The sequence below is a fragment of the Grus americana genome, chromosome 2 (genome assembly GCF_028858705.1).
Source record: "Grus americana isolate bGruAme1 chromosome 2, bGruAme1.mat, whole genome shotgun sequence".
NCBI lineage: Eukaryota > Metazoa > Chordata > Aves > Gruiformes > Gruidae > Grus > Grus americana.
In genome coordinates, this window is record NC_072853.1 from 108,414,760 (window position 1) to 108,439,568 (window position 24,809).

General features: G+C 40.3%; 1 protein-coding gene across 2 annotated transcripts in view; it reads right to left on the reverse strand.

Annotated features, from left to right (window-relative positions):
• Window positions 1-24,809, reverse strand: part of CNTNAP2 (contactin associated protein 2) — a 1,227,525-nt gene that overhangs the window by 90,637 nt on the left and 1,112,079 nt on the right. For both annotated transcript variants that reach the window (XM_054815498.1, XM_054815497.1), the window contains exons 17-18: window positions 7,056-7,274; window positions 4,202-4,438 (exon numbers count right to left, since the gene is read on the reverse strand). In XM_054815498.1, coding sequence (XP_054671473.1) covers window positions 4,202-4,438; window positions 7,056-7,274 — 456 coding nt within the window. The remainder of the gene's footprint in view (window positions 1-4,201; window positions 4,439-7,055; window positions 7,275-24,809) is intronic.

Consider the following 24,809-nt stretch of genomic DNA (forward strand, 5'->3'; position numbering starts at 1 on the left):
CAGAATTTGGAGATGGTCAAGTGTCAAAGAGTCTGTGGAGAGCTGCTTCACCCATGTGCCAAAGCACCAGATCTGGTATGTCTTTTTTGGATCTGCTCAGACTAGTAAAAAGCTGATTTTTCTCTTTCAGGCAGAGAAGGGAGCAAGAAAGGAAGGAAATCTGACCATGACAATACTACTGTAAGGGCTTTCAGGGTTCATGCAGTGTGAAAATAAAATGAAGGAGTTCAGTTTGGGCATTGGCATAAGGATTGCAATAATTCACACTGTGAATCTGAGCTTTACTTGAAAGAAAGAAAAAAGTGAATACACTGTGCTCATCTCCTTGGTGTTTGTTGATGCAAATTGAGTAACTGCATAGAAACTGGGAAGCTTTGAATTTACCCTTCCAGCACACCTGAAGGCACATGAGTCACAGCACCAGCTTTTTTTTTTTTTTTTTCCCCCACACACTCTCTTGGTGGTGGGCAATTTCTTCTCCTACTGTTGATCCACAGCACTTCAATATCCAAAGGAGGAAAGCTTTCTCCCTGGGGGATCCCCCACATCGCAGTGCTGCCACACGCTCTGCATAGCCATTTTGGCATTCAACCTTCACTCTTTTTGTTTAAAGGAAAGAAAGTTTGTTTTTTAAAGGAACAAAAATTAATTGTTTTCTCAGAAATACTTTATGATGATAGAACAGCTGTGGGAGAAAAATATAAAGAGAATTTATACTTAAGCAAAGGACAGGGAAAGGTCAGAAAGCAATCTGTAGGACCGCAGAAACACTGCAGCAATTCCTCAGAACAATTTCTCTGAGCAATGAAAGGAGAAGTGAAGCCAATTGCATATGCCCCAAATACAAAACAAAAATAAAGTTAAAATAGATGTCAGACTGCATTTTTTTGCACTTTTTTTTGTCCTTGTAAAAAAAATAGTGTAATTTCCAGGCCACTACCACATTAATCATATTGTGATCTGCTGCTAATAAGGCTGGAGACAATGCAATTCCTTGTCAGTCATCTATCAGTGGTTCTAAGGATGGATTTCATCATCAAAAGAATCTACAACACGCGAGGCCTGTTTTTACTGTGAGATGTCTTTATTACTTATGAATCATTGTATGGTGATTTCCTTATAGTAATGATTTTTTTTCCTTTGATTTTTCCTATCACTTCTTCTGCCAGCAGTTTAAGTATGTAACCAACCCCAAAAAGTTTACCATGGGGAAGTGACTTGAATATCAAAATAGAATTTTTGGATAAGAAAAGCTTTCTGTGGCAAATTAAAATCAATGGGAAGAGAAGACTGTGGTATACTGAAAGGTATTATATTATGCCACCTTGCACTCCTGAGTAGCATATTTTTCTGGTACTATCTTGTATTGGTTTGAATGTGATGATTTAAAAAGTCAGGCACTATTGATTATCAAATCAACAGAGCTGCTTGGGGAGGAAGGTTTACTCAGAGAAGTAAATAACGAAACCTAGTCCTAGCTTATTGTGCAAAGCACTAACCTTGTTATTTCTTGGCAGCTGACGCGAATTCCTAGTGAAGGTAACAGAGGAAAATATTCTTGCTTGCCTCATATTACACTTTCACAAGTCTAGGGAATTTGACAACATGCACAAGATGTTCCAGTGCTTTACTTGATTTAAAAGGCGTACTGCAAGCTAAATTTACAATGTAAAATTTAATGGGCTGAAAATGAACTGGTTTAGAGACCTCATTATCAGCACTGTTTGTTACAAAGGTTTTACAATTCTTTTGATCACAGGATGCCCCAAACCCAGTCTATTTTGCGTTTAATTTATCCTCTAACTTCATCCCAGTAACACATTGTTGTTTCTACAGAGAAGCCGCCCAGCAGCAGCAGCAGCTTACAGCAAGTTTTACTGCGTGCCCAAAGTATCACTGTCAGAGCTCTGGGCCTTTGGCTGGACTGAGAGGCTGATAAGGAGAATATTACAGTATAATATAGTATAATATTACTGCTGTTGCTATGACAGTGCTTACAGATCTGCCAAAACCAGAGTTTGTCTGTGCTAGGTGCTCAATTATTCCCCTAATGGCATTTTTTATTCTATTAGCTCCACATCGAGGAAAAATAAAACACTTTAGCTTAGAGCTAGTTTTGGCAGAAGTTTGGGGATTATCCATCCATAAGAGAAACAGAAAAACACAAATAAAAGCCAGTGTGATGAGTTTTGGCAATACAGAAAAAAATTAAAATGTGAATTCACCGAATATGGCATGGCAGAAATTCTTTTTTTTTTTTTTTTTTGAGTCAACATATGTGATCTGTCAGAGACTGACTCAGTTCCAGCCTGAATGAGTTTCCTCTAACGTAACTGCAGTAGTGAACAGAAATACTAAATATGCATTACCATTCTCCAACTCATGACAAACCATTTGCTAAATTAACTGAAATCACTGTACTCACATTCCCAGGAATTACTGTATGTACAGTCCTGAATGTGATGGACATGTTTTATAATTTGTCTTTGAAGCAACACAGCATAGTGAAATCTGATGAAATTCCTGCATGCAAGCACAGTGGAAGCCATTCACAGCTTCGCTTCTAGTGCAGCTTCACTTCTGCTGCACTAGAAATACATATTTATTGGAATTTATAAAATAATCATGACAGAGATTCATCAGAATATCTGGTGATGTGAAAACAATCCTTTAGATTTTAGAAGAGGGTGCTCCAATGTGTGAGAAACATAAGTGATGAAGAAAGCTCTGTTATGATAAACTGAAATGAAGGTGGATATATATGGATATAAATGAAGGTTGCTGAAGCATGTAAGGAGAAAATACAGTCCGTAACCCAGCATCAGGTAAAAAGACTGACTCTTTCTGTTATAAACTTGGTTTCCTCTAAGTGAGGCTGGAAGAGAGCAGGGCATGGATATTTGCTAAGTAATCCTCAAAGTGTGACCTGGAAAAAAAAAAAAACGTTAAGAAGGCGTTGGAAACCAGAATGTCAAAGGACAGGAGCTTTCCCCTACTGCCAAGACAGCTTCATTAAGAGAATTTGGTGACTGGTGATCCAGCCTGCCTGCAGGATTCCTAGTACAGTGGGTAATGTAAAAGCAGAAGAACAGTTTATAAGCCTAGAGAGATACTGATGAGAAGAGCCTTCATATTTTTTAGCTGAAACTGTAGGATTAGTACCTTTTGAGAAAGTTTCTGAAATGATTAGGAAAAGCAATAGACTGGATGACTTCGTGTACCAATAAAAGCACAGTGAAAAAGAGCTGCTGAGAGATATTAGCATCTCAGGTAAATGTGACAAAACCTTTAGAGGTGCTGAGAAGAATATTTCAAGAATATAATGAGAATATCCTATGAGATGTAAGGCAAACAAATGAATGGCCACAAAGCCTGCAAACTGTGCAAACATTTGGTAAATTATATTCCCATTACTACTTAGTCACAACCATTCCTGGTCAAATTAAGAAAAAAACATGTGGAAATAAATTAGCATCTTTGGTTGTGTCATCCCCTCCCTCTCCCCCTTTTTGGGGGGTTATGTAAGATCCCTCTTTCCCTCACTCCTTGTCTGTCTTAGCAGGCATGTGTGTCCATAGTAAATTGGTCTCTTACAATCATTGATTTTGAAAATTCAGAACATACTTTAGGCATTTCCAAAGGAGTCACATAGATGTGTGAACTCTGTACCTTCCCTTACCCTAGCAAGTTCAATCTCTAACCCAGTTTGAGCTATGAAAAAACTTGATCTGGTTATGAATGGATAAAATTTTTAATGCAAATGCTGACCTCCCAATTTATGAGATATTCAACCCAAAGCTCACAGCTATGTATCTCCAAGAACGTTTCTGAATGAAACTAGGTAGCTTTTGTTTAAATACCTGTTTTTTCTACAGAAGCAACCATGACGTAGAGCTAGTAGGAATTTACTGCTCCACAGCTCAGGACTACTGAATACACTCTGCCTAACCCGCTATGACTACAGGAATTCCTGATGCAGTTTGTTGTGTTGATTTAAATAGGTAACATATATTAGTACTAATGAGAGATGTGGTTTTAAATCATCACATTTAAATCCTGGGTGTATAATTTGACTTGTTTATAAGAAGTATTAAAAAAGATTTACTTGTTTAATTAATAAAAGCCGAAGCATTGATTCTATTGTGTTTTTTCTCAGGCAGATAGTTCTCCCATGCTCTGCCTCCTGCACTAAAGCATTCACCTTTAATGCAAAATGGTCCATCGTAGGCAGTTTTGGAGCAGTCACAGGAGTAGCCATTGTATTTCTCGACACATTTACCACCATTTGCGCAGTACATCCCATAGCTCGTGCAATGACCAGAGCAGCCAGGCTTCACTCCTGGTGTGACTTTCGCTCTCTCTTCCAGGTCCAGCGTCACCCCGTTCATCCTTAACGAACGAATGCAACCTAGGAAGCCTCGCTGGCCTCCTGCAGCACCTGAGAGGGAAAGCAAAACTGTGAGACAACAGTGAACAGATTTTGTTGTTGTTGCTTTACATGACATATTCTGCTAAGCTTGTGACAACAGCTGGAAATAAGTAACTTCTTTGAAAAGGCAAGGAATTGCCTTGTCCTAATGACAATGAAATCAATGAAACCTAACCTTTTGATACCATACCGTAAACATAAATAGTAGGTGTGTTTGCTTTACACTGATTAGACATTAGAGATTCTAGTCCTCCACTGCAAGACTTAGTTTCATTTCAACCTCAAGATTTTTGGAGATAACAGTGGAAGAAATGGGCTTGGCTCGATTGCTAAGATATAGCCTTACTTTCCATATGATAAGTGATGATGGATGCTAATAATAATGCCATAATATGTTATGTAGTGTTATATTTTTCAAAGCCACAATGGGGAAAGAAGGAAAAGATTTAAATCCCCACTCTCAGTTGCAATATAAAATATAGATGTTATTTTCCAAGCAACATTGAGTATATTGTTTAGTTGCCCGAGTACAGGGTGAAGGATGTAACACTGAAGAACTACATTTGAAAATTTGGGTTGAGATGGCTTTTCTTAGCAGGCAATGAGAACTGTTCCTTTTTTCCCCCCAGTAAACACTTGCTGAAAAATGTGATTTCAGCTAGGAAAGTCTTATTTGGGGCTGCATTAGAAACCAAAAAACCCCTAAAAAATGCAAGCAAATAATAATGATTGGCTGTCATCCTTTCTCCTCATCCTCTCATCCTTTTGATTACCGCAGTGCTGCAGGTGCTGAAGAGTCCCTGAGGAGATCTGAACGCTCATCACCACAGAGCACAGAGGCTGATATTTACCTGAGTGAGGAAGAGGACTAAATACAAAACAAAGAGGGCCACTTCAAATCAACTGCTGGTAAGTGGATGATGTGGAGTAAGAGGAGGCAATGCTCAGGCTCTGCCGAGTGCACAGAGCGGAGGGCATTCTGATGTGGTTCCATTTTATGTAAACTCATATACACTGCAGTGACAAAAAGCCCCCTAATACATCTAATTCCCTTCTTTCCCCTCCCAGTGACTGTCCTAGCCCCTGGGACATGAAGTCATCCCTCAGGCTCTCTTGCTGGTCCAAGGAATAGATATTTATTCTACAGAAAGTGGAACAGGAGGCACCAAAATAATTCCTGTTCGGTATTACCCTCCAGGCCCCGATGTTCAGGGTGTTCATTTGGGACACTCCAACTCAAATCAGTTCTCTGTCTGACTCTCAGTAAGGATTTAAATCTGTTCTTTGAGATGTGTGCTCCAATCACCAAGTTGTACAAAATGGATATGATTCAGAAAGAAAAAAATCTGGTGCAGATTTGGACATTCAGTTTTTGGCAACAAAGGTACTAGGTATTTCAAAACATTGCTGGTATTACAATTAATTCAAAGCTATCAATAAAAGTCACCTTTATTAACAATTCCCCGAGAACTCAGGCTGGAAAAAAAATCCAGCTCTTCCTGTTTTCAGCAAAGGGCTTAATACTTCTTTTAAAAGGTTAAGGCTCCATCTTTTAAACAAACTTCACATTTCAGCTTATTTTGAAACTGCCTTTTATTGGGATCACAGTCAGCAGTAAAGGAGAATCTGAGCTTGTAAATAATGACTGCACATCTGGTGACACATTATACATACTTTGCAGTGACACTGCGCTGTTTACTGAGGCAGTGAAGGCTGTAACCATCATTTTAATTCATTTCTGCTGTTGAACCCTGACTAACATGGGAAAAAAAATGAGATAATGTCTTTCTTTCCTTTCCCTCTTCTGCTGTTAACAGATATCTAGAGAGGGAGGAAAGTGCTTCTTTGCTCAACATTTCATGCAGTTCTGATTCCAGCTAATGGCACTTGGCATGTCTGCACTTCGCAGCCCTGGGGCTAGCAGAGAAACACAAGTGCTGCTGGAATAGCCTGCCCAAAATGTAGCAGAGACCAGCAGCTCCAGAAAGCAGCTGGACTAACTCGTTTCCAGGGAATGCATTTGTGTAACAATGTGTGATGCTTTCCTACATCGAATGGGCAAACAGCCCATGGGACTAAAGCAAAAAGACTGCAGTGATAGCTGTGAACGCAAAAGTGCGGGCAACGATCAAACCTAGAGGGTGGAAGTGCTGCCGAGGCTACGATGGGCACTGCAGGCACGTGCAGTCCTGGCAAGAGCTATACAGAATTTTTCACTTCTGTGGTGAATGTGTGTGTGTGTGTGAGAGAGAGAGAGAGAATGTGTGTGTGTGAGTGTGTGTGGGTGATGTGTGGCAAAAAAGGAGATTGGCACTACTACTAGCACTACTACTGCCTGCTAGAGGCACCTTCAGCCAGGAGCTGCAGGTGGGGAAAGACAAAAATGACAAGTTGCCAGAACAGAATATTTTTCTCTTAGTTGATAATCTTATTTCTGTAATTATGGACATGTATTTCTTTTCTTCTTTTTTTTTTTTTTAATTCCCCCCCTGCCCTGCCCTGTGTTGTCATGCAAGTGCTTCAGGAGTGCAACTTCCCACATTAAACTAACTTCTGCTGGCAAGACATGAGGCAAAGAGTGTTCAGCATGTGAGAGCAAAGCCTGGTTACCCACTCTGCCTCTTACCAACATAGAGCTGGCTGTACAATTCCAGTCGCGTGTGTCCTTCTGTTGGTGCTTTCCGGACCTCCAGGGGTAACTGGTCTACCTGCAGGCTGGCCTGTTTGACATTCCTCTCAGCATTAACCCGATGCCACTGGTCGTCATTGAGCTGGTTGGGAGATCTAACGACAATTTCCACGGGCCCATTTCCAACATCGAATGAAAAGGAAACCTCCGTAGCAGCTGAAACACCAAGAAAAAGGGAACCCATCTTGTTGTAAACAAATTCACTTACACTTCTTAAACAGGGAGCGTGATTAATAACATATAGATGATTTTGGAATGAAGAAATATAATTTTGACTTTCCTACTGTTATTTAGTTTATATAATTTGGGGATGTAAATTGTGTTATGGTGGCAAAACATCAGATGAAAAGGCTACCAGAAAATGGATTATCAGTGATAGCATTCACAAAGGAGGATACCAGACAGAAGTAAAGACAGCCAAGAGTTCCATTTAATTTGTTTTTCTTATATATAAAATAAAAAAGCTGCAGCACCCTTTTAACTGTTCTGAAAAATTTCAGGTGCCTAATTATGGTCTCAGTGTTACAGTACAGCTGTGGTTTCTTCTTTGGTTGAATTAATAAAACCAGTCTTATAAAAATCTTACTTGGCAAGGCTATTAAATAGTGGTAGAAGCACTACTCCACGATCATTATCACTAACAATATTGACAAATAGTGGGAAATATTTTTGTACATGGCCTAATAGATTTTCACAAGGTTATGTCAGCCTGAATTAAGTACATTTTTATGAAAACTGGAAGGATAGGAATAAACTTTTTACAGAGAATATTCTTTCAAACCAGATTTATTATACAATTGACACCTTTGATTTTTTCCTGCAAAATTGGCTATTTCTAAAAGAAAAAATTAAAAGCATATTTTTATTGCTGTTGTACTCTCTGTTCTCTACTGAATAAAATAATTTCATTTCTTGAGTGAACTGCCTTTCATAAGCCATGAATTTAGTCTGTTTGGTCTTTTGCACTTTACAAGACACAAAATCTGTATGAGCCAAAGCTTGCCATTATAGAAATAAAGATGTTTCATTTTAATGTTATTATGTCTTATAACTTCAGCGGTTCTGCCAATAAACTCAGGCAAATTAGGAATTAGAGTAAAATCTCTCCAGTACTTCAGCTGTATGTTGTGTTTGAGTCTATTTTCAAGGGGGTGTGTGTAATTCTCCTTTACTTTTTGCTTTGAAGAACTGCCTCAGATCTCTTCACTGTCAGGCTTGAATTGCTTCCCCAAAGCTGTCTGTCTACAAGGCTGTAAAATGAGAACCCCACAGCAGACTTTTCATCTTACTCTGAGGCAACTGATGGCACTATTGATATTGCTTGTGGGTACCTTAAGTACAATCCCATACAGGATTTTGAAAACCTCTGCAAGTGTGCTTGTTTGCAAGCTCTTGGTCTTCTGGATGGAAACATCTCTCATTTTTTAAAGGAAGAATGTTCTTCCTTTAAAAGAGAAAGAGAAGTGTAGAGAATTGGCAAATAGAGATATTTCAAGTAGAAGTTCTGTGCTTGCATAGTCTAGCTTTATGCAGGGCTTTAAACTGAAATCTGTCTCACAGCCTGAAAGACTTATAATGAAATTTGTACTTATTGGAGAAAATGATTCACTCTGACATAAAACTAAGAGTACTATTTGTATAAATTCATATTATATTTTTATATTTAATCTTAAAGTTAGGGAAGGAAAAGTATTCCAGAAAAATCTTCTCATCAAAGTCCGTTTTCAGTGCATGTACCTGCTGACATGCTGAAAGTTAGAGAAGCCAGTACAGCATCTATGGACTGTGCTGATCCATCCCCAAGCAACCTAAAACCATGACTCTTACAAAACCAGTAGGGAAGAAACTTATTTGCTAGACTGATGGACTGAAAAAACATGAAGTATGTCAATGAAAAGAGCTTTGCGGATGGGCAGAGGCTGCATGACAGCACATTTCACATGTGAGTTATGTTGCTGGTTCTGACTCTTCATTCTCAGTTTCCATTGGAATGAATTTTTCAGTCTACAGATCAAGTATATTCTCCAGCCAGGGGTATCTCTAGGTAAAATGATTGGTACTTGTACCTTAACAAAAATGGATGAACACCTGATAACAGGCATATCAGTCAAAAAAGGAAGACAAAAGAAATTGTACCCCCCCCAATAAATGGGACAAGAGATCTGTTGACAACTGATATGGAGAAGGCTGAGGTACTCAACAACTTTTTTTGTCTCAGTTTTCCCTGGCAATTGTTCTTCCCACATCTCCTGAGTCCCTGAATCTCAAGGCAGGGGACTGGGGGAATGAAGTGTGCAAGGTCAGTTTGGATGGGGCTTTGAACACACCGTGCTGCCCCTGCTCCTTCTTTTTCTTCTGCCCCAGTTTTACTGCTGAGTATGGTTTGTACAGTATGGAGTATCCCTCTGGCCAATGGTCAACTGTCCTGTTGTGTCCCTTTCCAACTTTGCTACCCTCAGCCTAGTGACTGAGGGAGAAATAGGAAAGAGAGAAAGCTTTGACGCTGTGCAAGCATTGCTCAGCAACAGCCAAAACACTGGTGTGGTTTCAACACTGTTTTAGGCACAAATCCAAAACACAGCACCGTAACTCCATCTCAGCCAGACCCAGTACAACGTCAATTTTTTTCAGAAGTTCAGTATAACTAGTTATGTAGAAGAGTAGCAATTATTTAGGGTTTTTTTTCCTCAGTATGGTTTACTTTTCAAGTAAAGTCTGCACATATAACCCTTGCATGATGTAGCATGTTTGACTTGAATACATCCTCGGTTGACATGACAGTGCTATTATTCTGTCAAACTTTTGAAGGGGATGATTAAAAAATATCTAACATACATGTGCACATGTGACTATTTATTCACAGTGACCAACTGAACCAGAGCAGGATTTTTTCAGAAACATGTAGAAAATGAGGTGCACAGGTCTCAGAGATTTCTACTGGTCAGTCACTTTGCAGGTCATGAATTGAGTTTTCCTAATGATAATTTTATTTTCTATTCTACCAAATACCAAAACTCAAACCTGTTGTTCTAAGAAATGAGAATAAGGATCACACATTGAACAAATGCTTGAAATTGCTTAATTATGAAATAATAAAAGAAAATAAATGTGAGTTTTAGTTTATTTAGTCAATATAAGGTTCTGTGATGGAAACTTCATAAAACTGAACAAGGGTGAATTTTTTTATGTGTTCCTGCCACATATATTCACTCAATAAACTGAGGCTTGTCGCTTAATTTTACCCTTTCTGTGCCTTGTGTAATTACATATAACTAAATCTCAACACGTTTCTTTCATTGATTCAATTTTCTAAGGTCTCAGGTCATTGTCAGCCATCTGTTCAGGACACAGAAGTGCAACTTTGGCAAACAAAATGCCCTTGTCACACTTTGTTCCGTGTTCTTATTTTTTAGCTCTATTCAGACCCCACCATTTCCTCACCTCAAATCTATGAGGCATTTGCCCATAAAAAGGAAGCAACACAACCGAGCCACCCCGCAGGATGAGCTGTATAGGCTGGAAGAGTGGGCTAACAAGAACCTTATGAAGTTCAACAAAGACAAATGTAAGGTCTTGCACCTGGGAAAACATAATCTGGAGTGCAGCACAGGCTGGGATCTACCTGGCTGGGGAGCAGCTCTGTGGAAATGGACCTGGGGGACAAGCAGCTCAAGTGTGCTACTGTGTCAAAGAAAGCCAACAGCATGCTGGGTTGCATTAACAAGGGCATCACCAGCAGAGATAAAGAAGTCATTATCTCACTCTACTTGTGGCCTGCCAGGCCACACCTGGAATACGGTGTTCAGTTTTGGTCCTCACTATACAAAAAAGATGTTGCAGGCTGGAGGGGGTCCAGAGAAGGGCCAAAAAGATAATCCAAGGACTGGGAAGCCTGCCATATGAAGAAAGGCTGAGACAACTTGGGTTTGTTCTTTTGAGAAAAGAGGGCTTAGGGGAGATCTTATCACCATATTCCAGTATTTAAAGGGTGTCTACAAAGAAGATGGAGACTTCCTTTTTACAAGGAGTCACACAGAAAAGATCAAGGGCAATTGGTACAAATTATTCCTGTGAAGATTCCAATTGGACTCTAGGGGAAAATTTTTCAAAATGAGAACCATCAGCCATTGGAATAATCTCCTCAGGAAAGTGGTAGATTCCCCAACACTGGACACTTTTAAGATTTGGCTGGGCAGTATGCTGGGCCATCTTGTCTAGACCATGCTGTTGCCGAAAAGGTTGGACCAGATGAACCTTGAGGTCCCCTCCAACCTGATATTCTATGATTCTATGATTTTATGACTGCATTGTCTGTGGGATTCTGTGTTCCTTGGGTCCTTTCTTTGAAGGCTTTCTGTAGATATGCTTTAGTTAAACAAAAGTTCTGAGGCTCAACCGTACAGGAAGTAGCATGCATTTCTATGTATGTCCTTTGCTATGCAGAAGGTCAGGCTAAACAAGCTGATAAGACTTTTCTGGCATTCAAGATCTACAAACAGCTAGGTCTCCCATTGTCCTAGAACTCCTTGTGTTTCAAGTCTCTATTTTCCTAGTTTGATCGTTGTTGATAATTGCAGGCTAGGATCTCTAGCTATAATGAGGCTGCTAGCAAAGAAAGAGACACTGACAGATGGGTGGGTGCTCACAAGATGGTAAACAGTAGGTGGAGGTTCTTAAGACACATCAGCTGTGAAAAAAAAGGAGGAGGGATTACTACCCTCCTTACAGTCAGTTTTGTATGCCTGTCTCTCTATTTAATCATAGAATCATAGAATGGTTTGGGTTGGAAGGGACCTCAAAGATCATCTAGTTCCAACCCCCCTGCCATGGGCAGGGATACCCTCCACTAGATCACGTTGCCCAAAGCCCCATCCAACCTGGTCTTAAACACTTCCAGGGATGGGGCCTCCACAACCTCTCTGGGCAAACTGTTCCAGTGCCTCACCACTCTAACAGTAAAGAATTTCTTTCTAACATCTAATCTAAATCTACCCTCCTTCAACTTAAACCCATTACCCCTTGTCCTGTCACTACACTCCCTGATACACAGTCCCTCACCATCTTTCCTGTGGGCCCCCTTCAGGTACTGGAAAGCTGCAATTAGATCTCCTTGGAGCCGCCTTTTCTCCAAGCTGAACAATCCCAACTCTCTCAGCCTGTCCTCATAGGAGAGGTGCTCCAGCCCTCTGATCAGCTTCGTGGCCCTCCTCTGGACTCTCTCCAACAGCTCCATGTCTCTCTTGTACTGGGGCCCCAGAGCTGGATGCAGTACTCCAGGTGGGGTCTCATGAAAGTGGAGTAGAGGGGCAGGATCACCTCCCTCGACCTGCTGGTCACACCTCTTTTGATGCAGCCCAGGACACGGTTGACTGTCTGGGCTGCTGGCACACACTGCCGGCTCCTGTTGAGCTTCTCATCAGTCAATACCCCAAGTCCTTCTCCTCAGGGCTGCTCTCAAGCCATTCCCCGCCCAGCCTGTAGCTGTGTATTTCTCTCCTTCTGTCCCATTATCCTTTCTCTGAAACACATACTTTTATCTCCTCCCTTGTACTTTGTTTCTCTTACCTCCCCGATGTATTTTTATACCCTTCAATGGGACTCACTGATGTTTTAGTTGACTTATACCAAAGGGAATAGTATCTAATGTCTTCAGGATCCTTTTGAAATTCCATTCTTAGAACATAAATGCCTTGTTACGGCTAGAATCAGAGCTCACTTCCTTGGCTGTAAACCAGGATACAACAATAAGCTATAAACTGTAAAACCTGCCAGACAGATACTTCCCCCCTCCACTTTGCTTGCTTGTTCCATGAAAACAACAGCTTGAAAATATCTCCATAAGGGCAACATCTGCCAAACTTCTTGGACAGTTTGTTTGTAAATACACTGCTGACGAAGGGCTCACTGACTACACCAGTAGACAGAATTCAGTGAAATGACTGAAAATGAATGAAAACTTAATCAACAGATAGACATGGTGCACGTATCTAGAGCTAGTGGTTTCTGTATCTTTATATGGAATCCATCACCAGGGTCAAGATCAGGTCTCGTATCTGTAGCCACTGGAAACCTTCCCACTGACTTTAGTAGACCCTGGATAGAAAAGAGGGCTTTCCAGGATTTGAATGCAGCTATCTTGTCCACCTTTCCTGCTCAGACAGATGAGTTTAAAGATAGTTTTACAAAGTCATCTCTTAATTACCTGCCCTGCTACCCTCATTTGCACAGGGGTGAGAGATGGCCATGCCATTGAAACAGCATTGATAAATTGTTCCTGGCTGCTGAAAATATGCAGAAAGGGCCACAGATGCTACTCTGAAGTGCCATATTGGAACACAGGACCTGCTTTGAGGAGGCTACTTCTCAGGGGACACAACTAAAAGCCAGCAAAACAACATCTCAGAGAAAACTGTTGGTCCAAGTTGCTTGACTGCAATGCAGGAATTACTGCATAGCTTGGATGTCTGTTAATAATCAGGTAGTTGTCAAAAATCATGACCATATTTACAATAATTGGACTAAGTATCTGGAAGATTTCATCATTTATCTAATTCCCAAATGGGAGGGGCATTTGAACTAATGAGCAAAAGCTTCAGTCATTTGACCAAATGACAGTACACTTCTATGCCCAAGACTGCAGTGATCCCTGAGCTAAGTGCCAAATGAACTAGCTCTGGAAGCTGCACAGCTGCATCAGCATGATGCTGTGCCAAGAGTAATTAGTTCTAATGAGAGGCTATACTGCACCTAGGATCAAACCCAGCATAGCTGAGGGCTGATTTATGTGGATATGCTATCTTTCTTAGAATTAGCTCAGGTATCTCTCTAACATGGGCATTCATTGTACAGACTAGACACAGTCTACATTTGCCCGTAGTTTAACAAGTCAAACAAAAAAAAATCATGCAACTTTACACTGTCTTGAATCTTATGCAGTCATTTATATAAGTGTCAAGAAGGAAAAAAGGGTGAGTAAAGCTATCACTTTGATTTAAGATCATTTAACACCCACTTCTCATGGTATAAATCCAACCACAAGATATAATAACAATTGAGGCTCAGTGTCTTTCTGAACCTTTAGAACAAGCTGATATTCTGTATGGAGAAATCAATCCATTAGATAACCACAGAATCACAGAACCATACCATGGTTTGGGTTGGAAGGGACCGTTAAAGATCATCTAGTCCCATCCCCCTGCCACGGGCAGGGACATCTTTCACTGGATCAAGTTGTACAGAGCCTCATCCAACCTGACCTTGAAGACTTGCAATGATGGGACATCCACAACTCTGGGCAACCTGGTCCAGTGTCTTACCATCCTCATTGTAAAGAATTTCTTCCTGATAGCCAATCTAAATCTACCCTCTTTCAGTTTCAAACCATTGCCCCTTGCCCCCTTGTCCTGTCACCACAAGCATTCATAAAAAGTCTTTCTGTGTCTTTCTTATAAGCCCCTTTTATATACCGAAAGGCAGCAATAAGGTCTCCCCGGAGCCTTCTTTCTTCCAGGCTCAGCAATCCCAACTATCTCAGTCTTTCTTCGCAGGAGAGGTGTTCCAGCCCTGTGATCACTTCTGTGGCTCTCCTCTAGACCTACTCTATCAGGTCCATGTCTGTCTTGTGCTGGGGACCCCAGAGCGGGATGCAGTACTCCAGGTGTGGTCTCACAAGAGTGGAGCAGTGGGGCAGATTCACCTCCCTTGACCTGCTGGCCACACTTCTTTTGATGCAGCCCAGGATACAATTAGTTTTCTAGGCTGCAAGTGCATATTGCTAGCTCATGTCCAATTTTTTGTCCACCATTACCCCCAAGTCCTCCTCTACAAGGCTGCTCTCAATCCATTCATCACCCATTCTGTATTGATACTGGGGATTGCCACAAGGCACGTGCAGGACCTTGCACTTGGCCTTGCTGAGCTTCATAAGGTTCACATGGGCCCACCTCTCAAGCCTGTCAAGGTCCCTCTGGATGGCATCCCTTCCCTCAAGCTATCAACTGCACCGCTCAGCTTGGGGTCATCTGCAAACCTGCTGAGAGTGCACTCAATCCCACGACTATGTCACTGATGAAGATATTAAATAGTACTGGTCTCAGAACGGACCTTTGAGGGACACTACTAGTTACTGGTTTCCACTTGGACATTGAACCATTGACTGTAACGCTTTGGATACAGCCATCCAGCCAGTTCCTTATCCATCTAACAGTCCATCCATCAAACCCATCTCTCCCCAATTTAACAGGAAGAATGTTGTGAAGGACCATATCAAAGGCCTTACAGAAGTCCACATGACATCAGTAGCTCTTCCCTTGTCCACTGATACAGTCACTCCATCGTAGAAGGCCGCTAGGTTAGTCAGGCGCAATTTTCCCTTTGTGAAGCCATGTTGGCTGTTTCTACTCACCTCCCTGTCTTGCATATGCCTTGACATAGCTTTCAAAAGGATCTGTTCTATAATCTTACCAGGCAGAGAGGTAAGACTGACTGTTTGGTAGTTCCCAGGGAACATTTCCTCCTTTCTATTCTTTTTAAAAATGGGTGTGCTGTTTCTCCCTTTTTCCAGTCACTGGGAACTTCACCTGAATGCCATGACATTTCAGATATGATGGAGAGTGGCTTGGCAACTACATCAGCCAATTCTCTCAGGACTCTGGGATGGATCTTGTCAGGTAGGTCCCATGGACTTACACATGTTCAGGTTCCTCAGGTGGTCTTGAACCTGAGTTGTGTTATGATGGGAGGGATTTTGTTCCTCTAGTCCCTGCCTTGATGTTCAGAGACTTAAGGTATGTGGGAAGAGAGATTAACATATACATTGATAAAATGTTACTTCCCTGTGAAAAAGGAAGTACAGTGAATACTATTGACACTAACATTTTGATGATATAACTGTAAAGTTAGTTTATAAATATGAGTGATTTCAAACATTCTGTAACAGTATTGCTGATTTCTGCTCAGTGAAATTCTTGTTGCCTGGAGAAAATATTTTTAAAGACATTCTACTTTCAGATGTAGGAAGTCTAGAAACATGTACGGAAAGGAGAAGAGAAATTAACCTCTCAATGAAAGATAAAGAATGAAAATATGTATAACTGAATGGCTTTAAGCATCAAAGGTTTGGAAAAAATGATACCATAATAATTAGAAAAGGTACAAAGAGAAACCCAAGGGTGGTTTTTTGCAAAGATTAAATAAACTAATCTATGGTAAATAGGAGTTACTAAATTCCTCTGCAAATTCATCAGGAATATAGCACTCTTCAGAATGTCTGAAGCTTCTTATGACCTTTTCACTGTGTTTTTATATAATGTTTTCATTTTAAAATTTTCAAACTATCCTGTAGACCAAAAAAACAAATCAGAATGAAAAATGAAGAAAAAGGCTTTGTCAAACGCAGAAAAGGGCATCCTCTGAAGTGCCTATCCTTCTCATATTTTTGATCCTCATTTTCTCCACCATTTAGTCTGCAGCCTGAAGGCACTTGATTCCATCTCTACTGTGTGCAGTATCTACATTTGGCAGCTGCAAACTTGCAGTGACATTTCTTTGCAAATGGACAGGGAATTAGATCTACTGAGAGACGTCCTGATTCAGCAAGAGCTGCTCTTTCCTTATGCTTATGACTATGTTGTCACATTGTAAGACAAGACTGCACACAAATAAATTGATTTGCTGTATATTTAAAAGATGTGAACTTTAATACATTATTGTTCTTCTTCCATGACACTTTCACATCTTCTTTCTAGTAAGATTTACAATTGCATTAGTAATTTCAATAACTGGACAAATAATAAGTCTAAATCCTAGCTTTCTGTTTACAGGAACCAAGCGTCTTTGCATTAATGGGAATTACATAAGTTAAAATCCTTCTTTCATAATTTCATTTTATGACCGTTCCAATATATTTTCATCTATCTGGCCACCAGACTGAATAGCTAGCTGTTTTCTTGTTCCTTCATTGCCTGTGTTGGATTATAGACTCCCTCTACGGTAACAATCTTCATCTATTGTCTCCATGCTGAGCCCTTACCATTCATTATCCTCATCTGTGGTTTTAATCTTAGGTATTCAATATATACCAGTTGACTTGGAAAAATTTTTTTCCACAAAAAATTGTGGAAAAGGCACAAGAAAAGAAGGCAGAGGGAAGCTGGAAGACAGGAAAGATAGTAACTAGTTGTGTACCCCTGGGGTTAATCTTGGCTCCAATCCTCTTCTCATCTTCATTAATGGTCTAGATGATGACAGGGCAGAGTGTACCCTCAGCAGGTTCGCAGGTGCCACAAAACTGGAATGTTCATGGTGACGTCCAGAGGGACCTTGACAGGCTGGAGAAATGGACTGATAGGAACCTCACGAAGTTCATCAAGGGGAAGTGCAAAATCCTGCACCTGGCAAGGAACAACCCCACACACCAGTACATGCTGGGGATCACCTGGCTGGAAAGCAGCTTTGCAGAAAAGGCCCTGGGGGTCCCGGTGGACACCAAGCTGAATATGAGCCAGCAATGTACCCTGGTGGCAAAGAACACAAATGGTTTTCTGGGCTGCATTAGTAGAATTGTTGTCAGAAGGTTGAGGGAGTTGATCCTTCCCCTCTGCTTAGCACTGGTGAGGCCACACCTGGAGTGCTGTGTCCAGTTCTGGGCTCCCCAGCAAAAGAGAGATATGGACATACTGGAGAGAGTCCAGCAAAGGGCCACTAAGATGATGAAGGGACTGGAGCATCTCTCCTATGAGGAAAGGCTGAGAGAGCTGGGACTGTTCAGCCTGGAGAAGAGAAGGCTCAGGAGGGATCTCATCAATGTATATAAATGTCTGATGAGGGGGTATAAAGAAGATGAACCCAGGCTCTTTTCAGTGGTGCCCAGTGACAGGACCAGAGGCAATGAGCACCAACTGAAACATAGGAGGCTCTCTCTGAACATCAGGAAACACTTTTTCAATGTGAGGCGTGACAGCTCTCTGTGGGGATTTGGTTGAAGCCCACTAATTTTTTTTCATTGACTTCAGTGAAAAAGAATGCTGATGGACTGTAGGACTATTAGTTTGCTGATGATAATCTGTTGTCTGTTTCTCTTGCTTAACCTCTAATGCTGAATACGTGCCTCTCTGGATGGAATTTGAACGTAACAGTGAGCTGGTTTGCTGAAGCTCATGCTAGATCAGACTACAGTGACAGTAGCAGGTAGAAGGAAGAAATTGAAGAGTGTATTAACTACCAGCAGTGTATTACTCACAGTAAATGTGTGTTTCTAGAGCATGGCACCAGGATGGCTTTTGTCTGTATTCATATGGCTAGGGGATTCTAATAGTGTCTACTAAATAAGATTTTGCTAGCATGATCTATATTTCTGGCAGCTAAAATTGTGCATTATTGCTGTTTCCTGCATAATTCAGTTCCAAAATGTAAATCACAAAGTCCTACATTTTCCATTGTTCTCCAGTGCATGATTAGTCCTCTTGGATTGCATTAGGAAAGTCAAAGAAATTACAGCTTGTTACAAGTAAATATATATAAAGAAATAAAAAATTACAGGTCATTATTCTTCTAGCCTGTTGGCTAGTCTGCAGCATCAAGCTTAATTTTGTTGTGCACATGCCACTTCCACTGATATCCATCCCTATCTACATATTCTGAAATATTTGCAGGTGTATTTCAATCCTTCCTTATTGTTGTTTTACATGACTTCAGCTAGCAATACTATTCCTCCCTGCTCCCCCCCCCTTCGGTTTTTCAGTATTTAAGGAAATAAATACTGGGATGCTACTGTGTGGAGTAATTTCATCAAGTGCACATTTACAACTGCATTGTTTCAACAATACTAGTATTAAAAGTGGGCTATTCACTACCTTAGTCTGCTCTCAGAAGGTTAAGAAGTTGGATATAGAAAGAGGCATATCTGTTAGATGCAGCACTTCTTGGAAACAGCTTGTTTCTGGTAGAGAATGATTATGTCACTGAGCCATTGTGTTGCCATGCACATGCAAGTTTAGATTACTCCTTTGGAGCAGAAGCTGGAGCAGAGAACAGCGCAGACTTACAATCCTTTCCCAAGTTTTCCCTAGCGTGGTCCAATCTGCTGTCTGACTGCAGCCGAGGGGGAACTTTTAACTGCTGGAAACCTGTCTCGACCTTTTCCAAAGCACACAGGCTACTTGCAACTGGCTAAATGCTCTCCAGGTGCAAGGTAATAAAAAAAAAAAAATATTCCTGGCTTCTCTCACCTTGTAGACAGACACAAATTCTCTTTCTACTGGCAGACAACCACTTACACGAGTAATTCACAATATTTTGGAAAGGCAGAACTATACTGGAACTCAATATGAAGGGAAATCAGAAGTGAATACAGCACTTTCCTCATCATGAGTAAGCATATGTGTGAGGACAAAGACAAGGAGGGATTTGATTTTGGTAATAAAAAAGAATCAGTTATTTTTATTTCACTTTAAAATAAACTCAACTATCAATGAACCAATCAAACAGAAATACCAGTCTTCCTACACATTAGATTAGATTGCTTTGGGGGATAAAAAATATTGCATTTAAATGAAAGTACCAAATTTTCTCATGAAAGATCACACAAAAGCCAAATATGCCCTAAGAAGATAATTAATTATATCATTATTTATTAATTACTTCAGTTATGCTAATTGCACTCCAGCTGTCTTGTAGATAAGCACTTGGAAACAACTCTCATATTTTTATGATTATATTTAGTTGATGTAGCAATTTTCAGCCATGAACATCAAGAATGAAAAATAACATTATCAGTCCTGCATAAACAGAGGACCAAAGCAAAGATCTGTGAAAGGACTTGTTTAAGGTCAAACATCAGATGGTTAGAGCAGGGCTTGAAAAAACACCTACTTGCTTTACTTCTAAGGCAATAAATACAATTTCAGATAGATGATGTTAACTCCCATCCAGCCAGCCCTCTTCCAATAACTACTTAGTTGCTTGGAAGGAAGGAAGGAACGGTGACTCAGTTGAAGGTCTTGTTGATTCATCTCATGAGAGTTACTAAAGCTTAAAAAAATACAGCAGCAATATCTTCTGGTCTCTTTTGTGAGAGATGATTCACGCAAAGGGAACTGTAGTCGGTGCACTGAGTGGAAAAGGAGAGGAGGCGTGTGCTTTCCTGTCTGCAGTGGGTTATAATATACTTCATTATATCCTTTTAACTGCAATGCTTTACCATGAAACCGAGTGGGTCCCATGCAACAGAAGACACCATGACAAGGGGGAAGCATAGCCATCAAAACAGAGCTCTCTCATGCAGCATATAAAGGGTTTGGGGTAACTAGTAGTTATTTTTTGTTAGACGAAAGGCAAAATAAAAGTGGGTGATAACATTCATGGAATCAGATTATGTCTGAGCATGACAAAGTATCAGAGAGATTTTTGAGAGGAGAGAGTGGCTTCTTTTCCTATGAAAAATTGCAATTTTTCTCATTTTTAGTGGCTGTTTTATAAGCAATTTTTCATGGCTGCTACTTATTTCTCTGTGGCTGTCCAGGGGTCATCATCACCCTCTTGCACTATGCACTGTACTAACACAATAAAAAAGACCATCCAAAAATATGACTCAAGTTTACTTTTCCCATAGAAACTCTGTATGTGCAAAGGGAGTGTGTGAGGGGGCAGGGTAGATGGACCCGGCTAACTGTGGCTCCCTTTTATCAAAAGCTTTAGAGAAGATTTTTGTCTCTCAGAACTATACTTGTAATTATTTACAGTTGCCAACATTCAGGGTAGACCCCCCAAAATGGAAGATGATGTCTTCGGTGTTGTTTTACTTTTTTATTCTGCAGCAGGAAAAAAATCTACAAAAAATACAAAGCAGGAGTATCATGGAGTGTTAAAGGAGAGTGGGAGACAGAATTGACATGTTGGAGGTAAAAATATGTGCTCTGACTTCATGGTAATTAGAGGTAGAAAACTCCTGTAACACACTGGCAGAGGATAAAGGGCACAACCATGCACTCTGTGCTCAGTTTTGACCGGTATGCGAGTGAGGGACCTGCCTGATTTTGCCACCTTTTCTGAACTACTTTGCTTCACTCTGTGCTGAGTCTCACGAAATGTAAAGCCAACAGGAGACCCATTCCTACTTCCTGCTGTAAGAATGGAAAACATAAAAGAGTGAGTGAAAGGATTTATGACTGCATAAAACATTTGCTGTTAAGCATTCATACTATTACACGAGTAGAGACAAAATGCACTACAGTGATCCAAGCTCTATTTTAAAAACAAAGTCAAGATGTTTGGATCAAGAGGACATAAAAAGCCTAAATTTTGTAAGATAGTGTAATGACAGTCTTGTGACAGTAACTGCATTCATGCTTTTCTTAAAAAGAGATTCACTGTTTTATTAGCTTTTAAACAAATTTTTACATTAATGTTTTTCTTTTCTTTTAAATTATACACGTGTGCAAGGTTTCGGAATGAAAAGTCAGGAGAAGAAATATTTCTTTTCCTTGTCCTCAGAACTGTAGCAAGGAAAGTTAGAGAGACAGAGACTGAATCAAGAGTGACTTAAATTTTAATTAATTTTCATCATGCTTTAAATTGATATTTTTTAAAACTAGCATTTAAACCATGATGAAATGCTGCAAAGTGTTAGGAAAATCTGTGGCCAAAACTTTACACAAACATTTAGCATCTACCATATTATAATGTTCTTGTAAACACTTAAAGAGAAAAAAATTATATTCACTTGAATCAATCTATTGACATCATTTGAATTAATCATATGCATAAATATTTGAAGCATCATGGATACAACTGTATTATTATTAAAAATACCTCCTCTTTCATTATATCTTATCATCTAGTCACAGAAAATATTTTTCTACTTTAAAACTGAAATGCTTTGGTAAAAACGATACTTTAGACTTTCAATAAGCTAACTAAGCAATTGCCAACACTATATCTAAAAAGCCCAACTTAAAGAAAAAAAGTAGTTTACAGAGTACCAAGACCCTGTTCAAACACTCAGAAGACAGACTCTCAAAAGCATCTAAATGAATTAGGACTAGAAGACCCATTGGATTCAGGCCACATAGCCTCAGGAAACAATGCAGCTTGGTTGGACCATTTCAGATTTCCTCACGCATGCTGTTTCAATGTATGGGATGATGTCGATGATTAGGATTAAAGGTAAGGATTAAAGAGCAGAGTGGTATGGGTGACAGTAAAGCCGGTGTCTGCCATAGGCCACCTGACCAGGAAGAACAAGTAGATGAGATCTAGAGGTAGATCTAGAAGTAGCCTCATGTTCACTGGCCCTGGTCCTCACATGGGTCTTCAACCACCCCAGTATCTCTTGGAGGGACAACACAGCAGAGCATAAGCAAGGGTCCTGAAGAGCATCAATGACAACTTCCTGATGCAAGTGAAAGAGAAGCTAATGAGGAGAGATGCTCTGCTGCACCTTACACTCACAAAAAAGGAGGGGCTTGCTGGGGATGTGAAGGTTGAAGACAGCAGCAGCTGGAGTGATCGTGAGATGGTAGAGTTCAGGATCCTGAAAGGAGAGAGCAGGGCAAAAAGACAGGCTTCTCTAAGTACCTACGTGCTACTTAAGTAGCAAAAAGACGACTAGGGAAAACGTGGGCCCACTGCTGAATGAGACGGGGGCCCTGGTGACATCAGACATGGAAAAAGCTGCAGTAATGAACACTTTCTTTGCCTCAGTCTTTACTAGCAAGATCAGCCTTCAGGAGTCCCAGGCCCCAGAGATCAGGGAGAAAGTCTGGAGCAGGGGGGCTGGACCAGATGACCTCCAGAGGCCCCCTCCAGACTTAACTGCATTGTGACTGTGTGATTCTGTGACTGCAGAGACTGTGTGAGCTATTTACTTACTGAAAGAACAGTTGAGATTCATTTTAGTCCCATGGGCAGGATGTTATCAAAATCGCACAATTGTTCTTTGCTCAGATAAGAATTTTTAAATATTTAAGTATTTTTTTGGGGAAAAAAATTTGCAGCTCAGGTGGGTCTCCTAGCCACTAGGTCTATCCCTTCATTCGCTCCATGGCTCATTAAGAATGCCATTATTCCTGCAAAGTGGTGAAGAAAAGATTGGGATATTCAAAGACATTTTTTTCCTCATAATCTAGTGATCAGAGCATCCACAGATGCAGTGGAAGGTAGATATCTGAAGCTCATGTGGGCAGAGAAAAGGAATGCACTGGGAACATCTGCCAAGTCTGGCCACGTAAGGTAGGCAGAGCACTGGCTATTCCACTGAAAGCAGAGCTCTTCATGTGCTGCTCAGGTGTTACACAGATGCAGGCACATCTGGGCATGCCAGAGGATACATCTTGAGGAAATTCCTTTGGAAAATTGAGGCTCACTCAGGCCTGATATACTTCCTGCTAGGTGGCAGCTGAATGGGTGTTTTAAGTATCAAAATTTTGTACTGAGATGATTAAGCCTGCTGGTGGATCTAGCCTCTGACACATTGTCTTCAGGAGGAGACACATCCAGTCATGAAGTAAACCAAATTCAGTCATTACTATCAAGAAGAGAGGAAGCTTGTCCTCCTAGTTTGTTTTGGAACCTGTTGCCATTTACCCTGTTAAAACAGAAAACTCAGTGATTAAGTTGGGCTGGAGAAGTCAACTGAGCTCAAAGTAGCACCCTGCTACTACTATCCCACATGAACTAAAGCAAGAAGTCACGCAGTGACTTCAAAGAGTAGCAGGACAAGAAAGTCTTTACATATCAGCCTGTTGACTTCAGTTCTACATGTGAATTTTTATTTCAAATTACAGGAAATTATGAAGAAAATGTAAACTAACTGAGTTACCACAGTTTAATGACTTAGTGCCCAGATTTTACCCTGTAGTCAAGCAAGGTAAGAGTGCACACAAAGCCAGTTTCTAAAGTGGGCAGGACACAAAGAATATGAAAGCATATAAAGATTTAACAAAGTCAATGTAATGGATATCCTTCTTTGATGAAAAAAACTTTGATTTTTGGAAGAAGAGAATTTTTACAGATCGAGCATATTTGATTTTCTTCCAAAAAGAGTAGAGATGGAAAATAGAATTGCACAGATTGTTGATGAGATAGATGAAGTATGGGCCATCAGAAAATTAAAGGACCTCTAATTTGTTTTGGGTCAAGTCATATATTTATTATAATGAATACCTTTGCACAAGAAGTCAGCATATGTCTAATTTTTTTTTGCCAGTAACAGAAAGGTGAGAAAACAATACGTAACAAATGGGATCCCAGTGTGATCAGCCAAAAATTCCTATGATGCAGTGGGCAGGGTATGCCATTGTACAAGGCACTAGTAAGTCATTATCAGAATTAATGTGCATAGTTCTGATTACCTGCGTTTAAGAAAGAAGAATTCAAGGTGAATTGAGTTATTAGCATAACAAGAGAAAGGAACAAGAGAAAATATCTTATGAGAAGAGATGATGTGAGTTTGTCTTGCTTAACATAGCAATTAAAAGCTGAGAGAAGATATGATTGCTCCATAAATACACAAGGGAAGAGTAAATGCTAGGAAGGGAAAATAATTAGTTCAGCCAAAGAACAATACTGAAACAAGAATGAATGGCTATAAACAAAAGATGCAAATAAAACTGTTAGGAATTAGAAGATTTCTAACCAACAAAGGTGTGAAAGACTGAAATTGTTGTCCAGCTGGCAAAAATCCAAACTATTTTC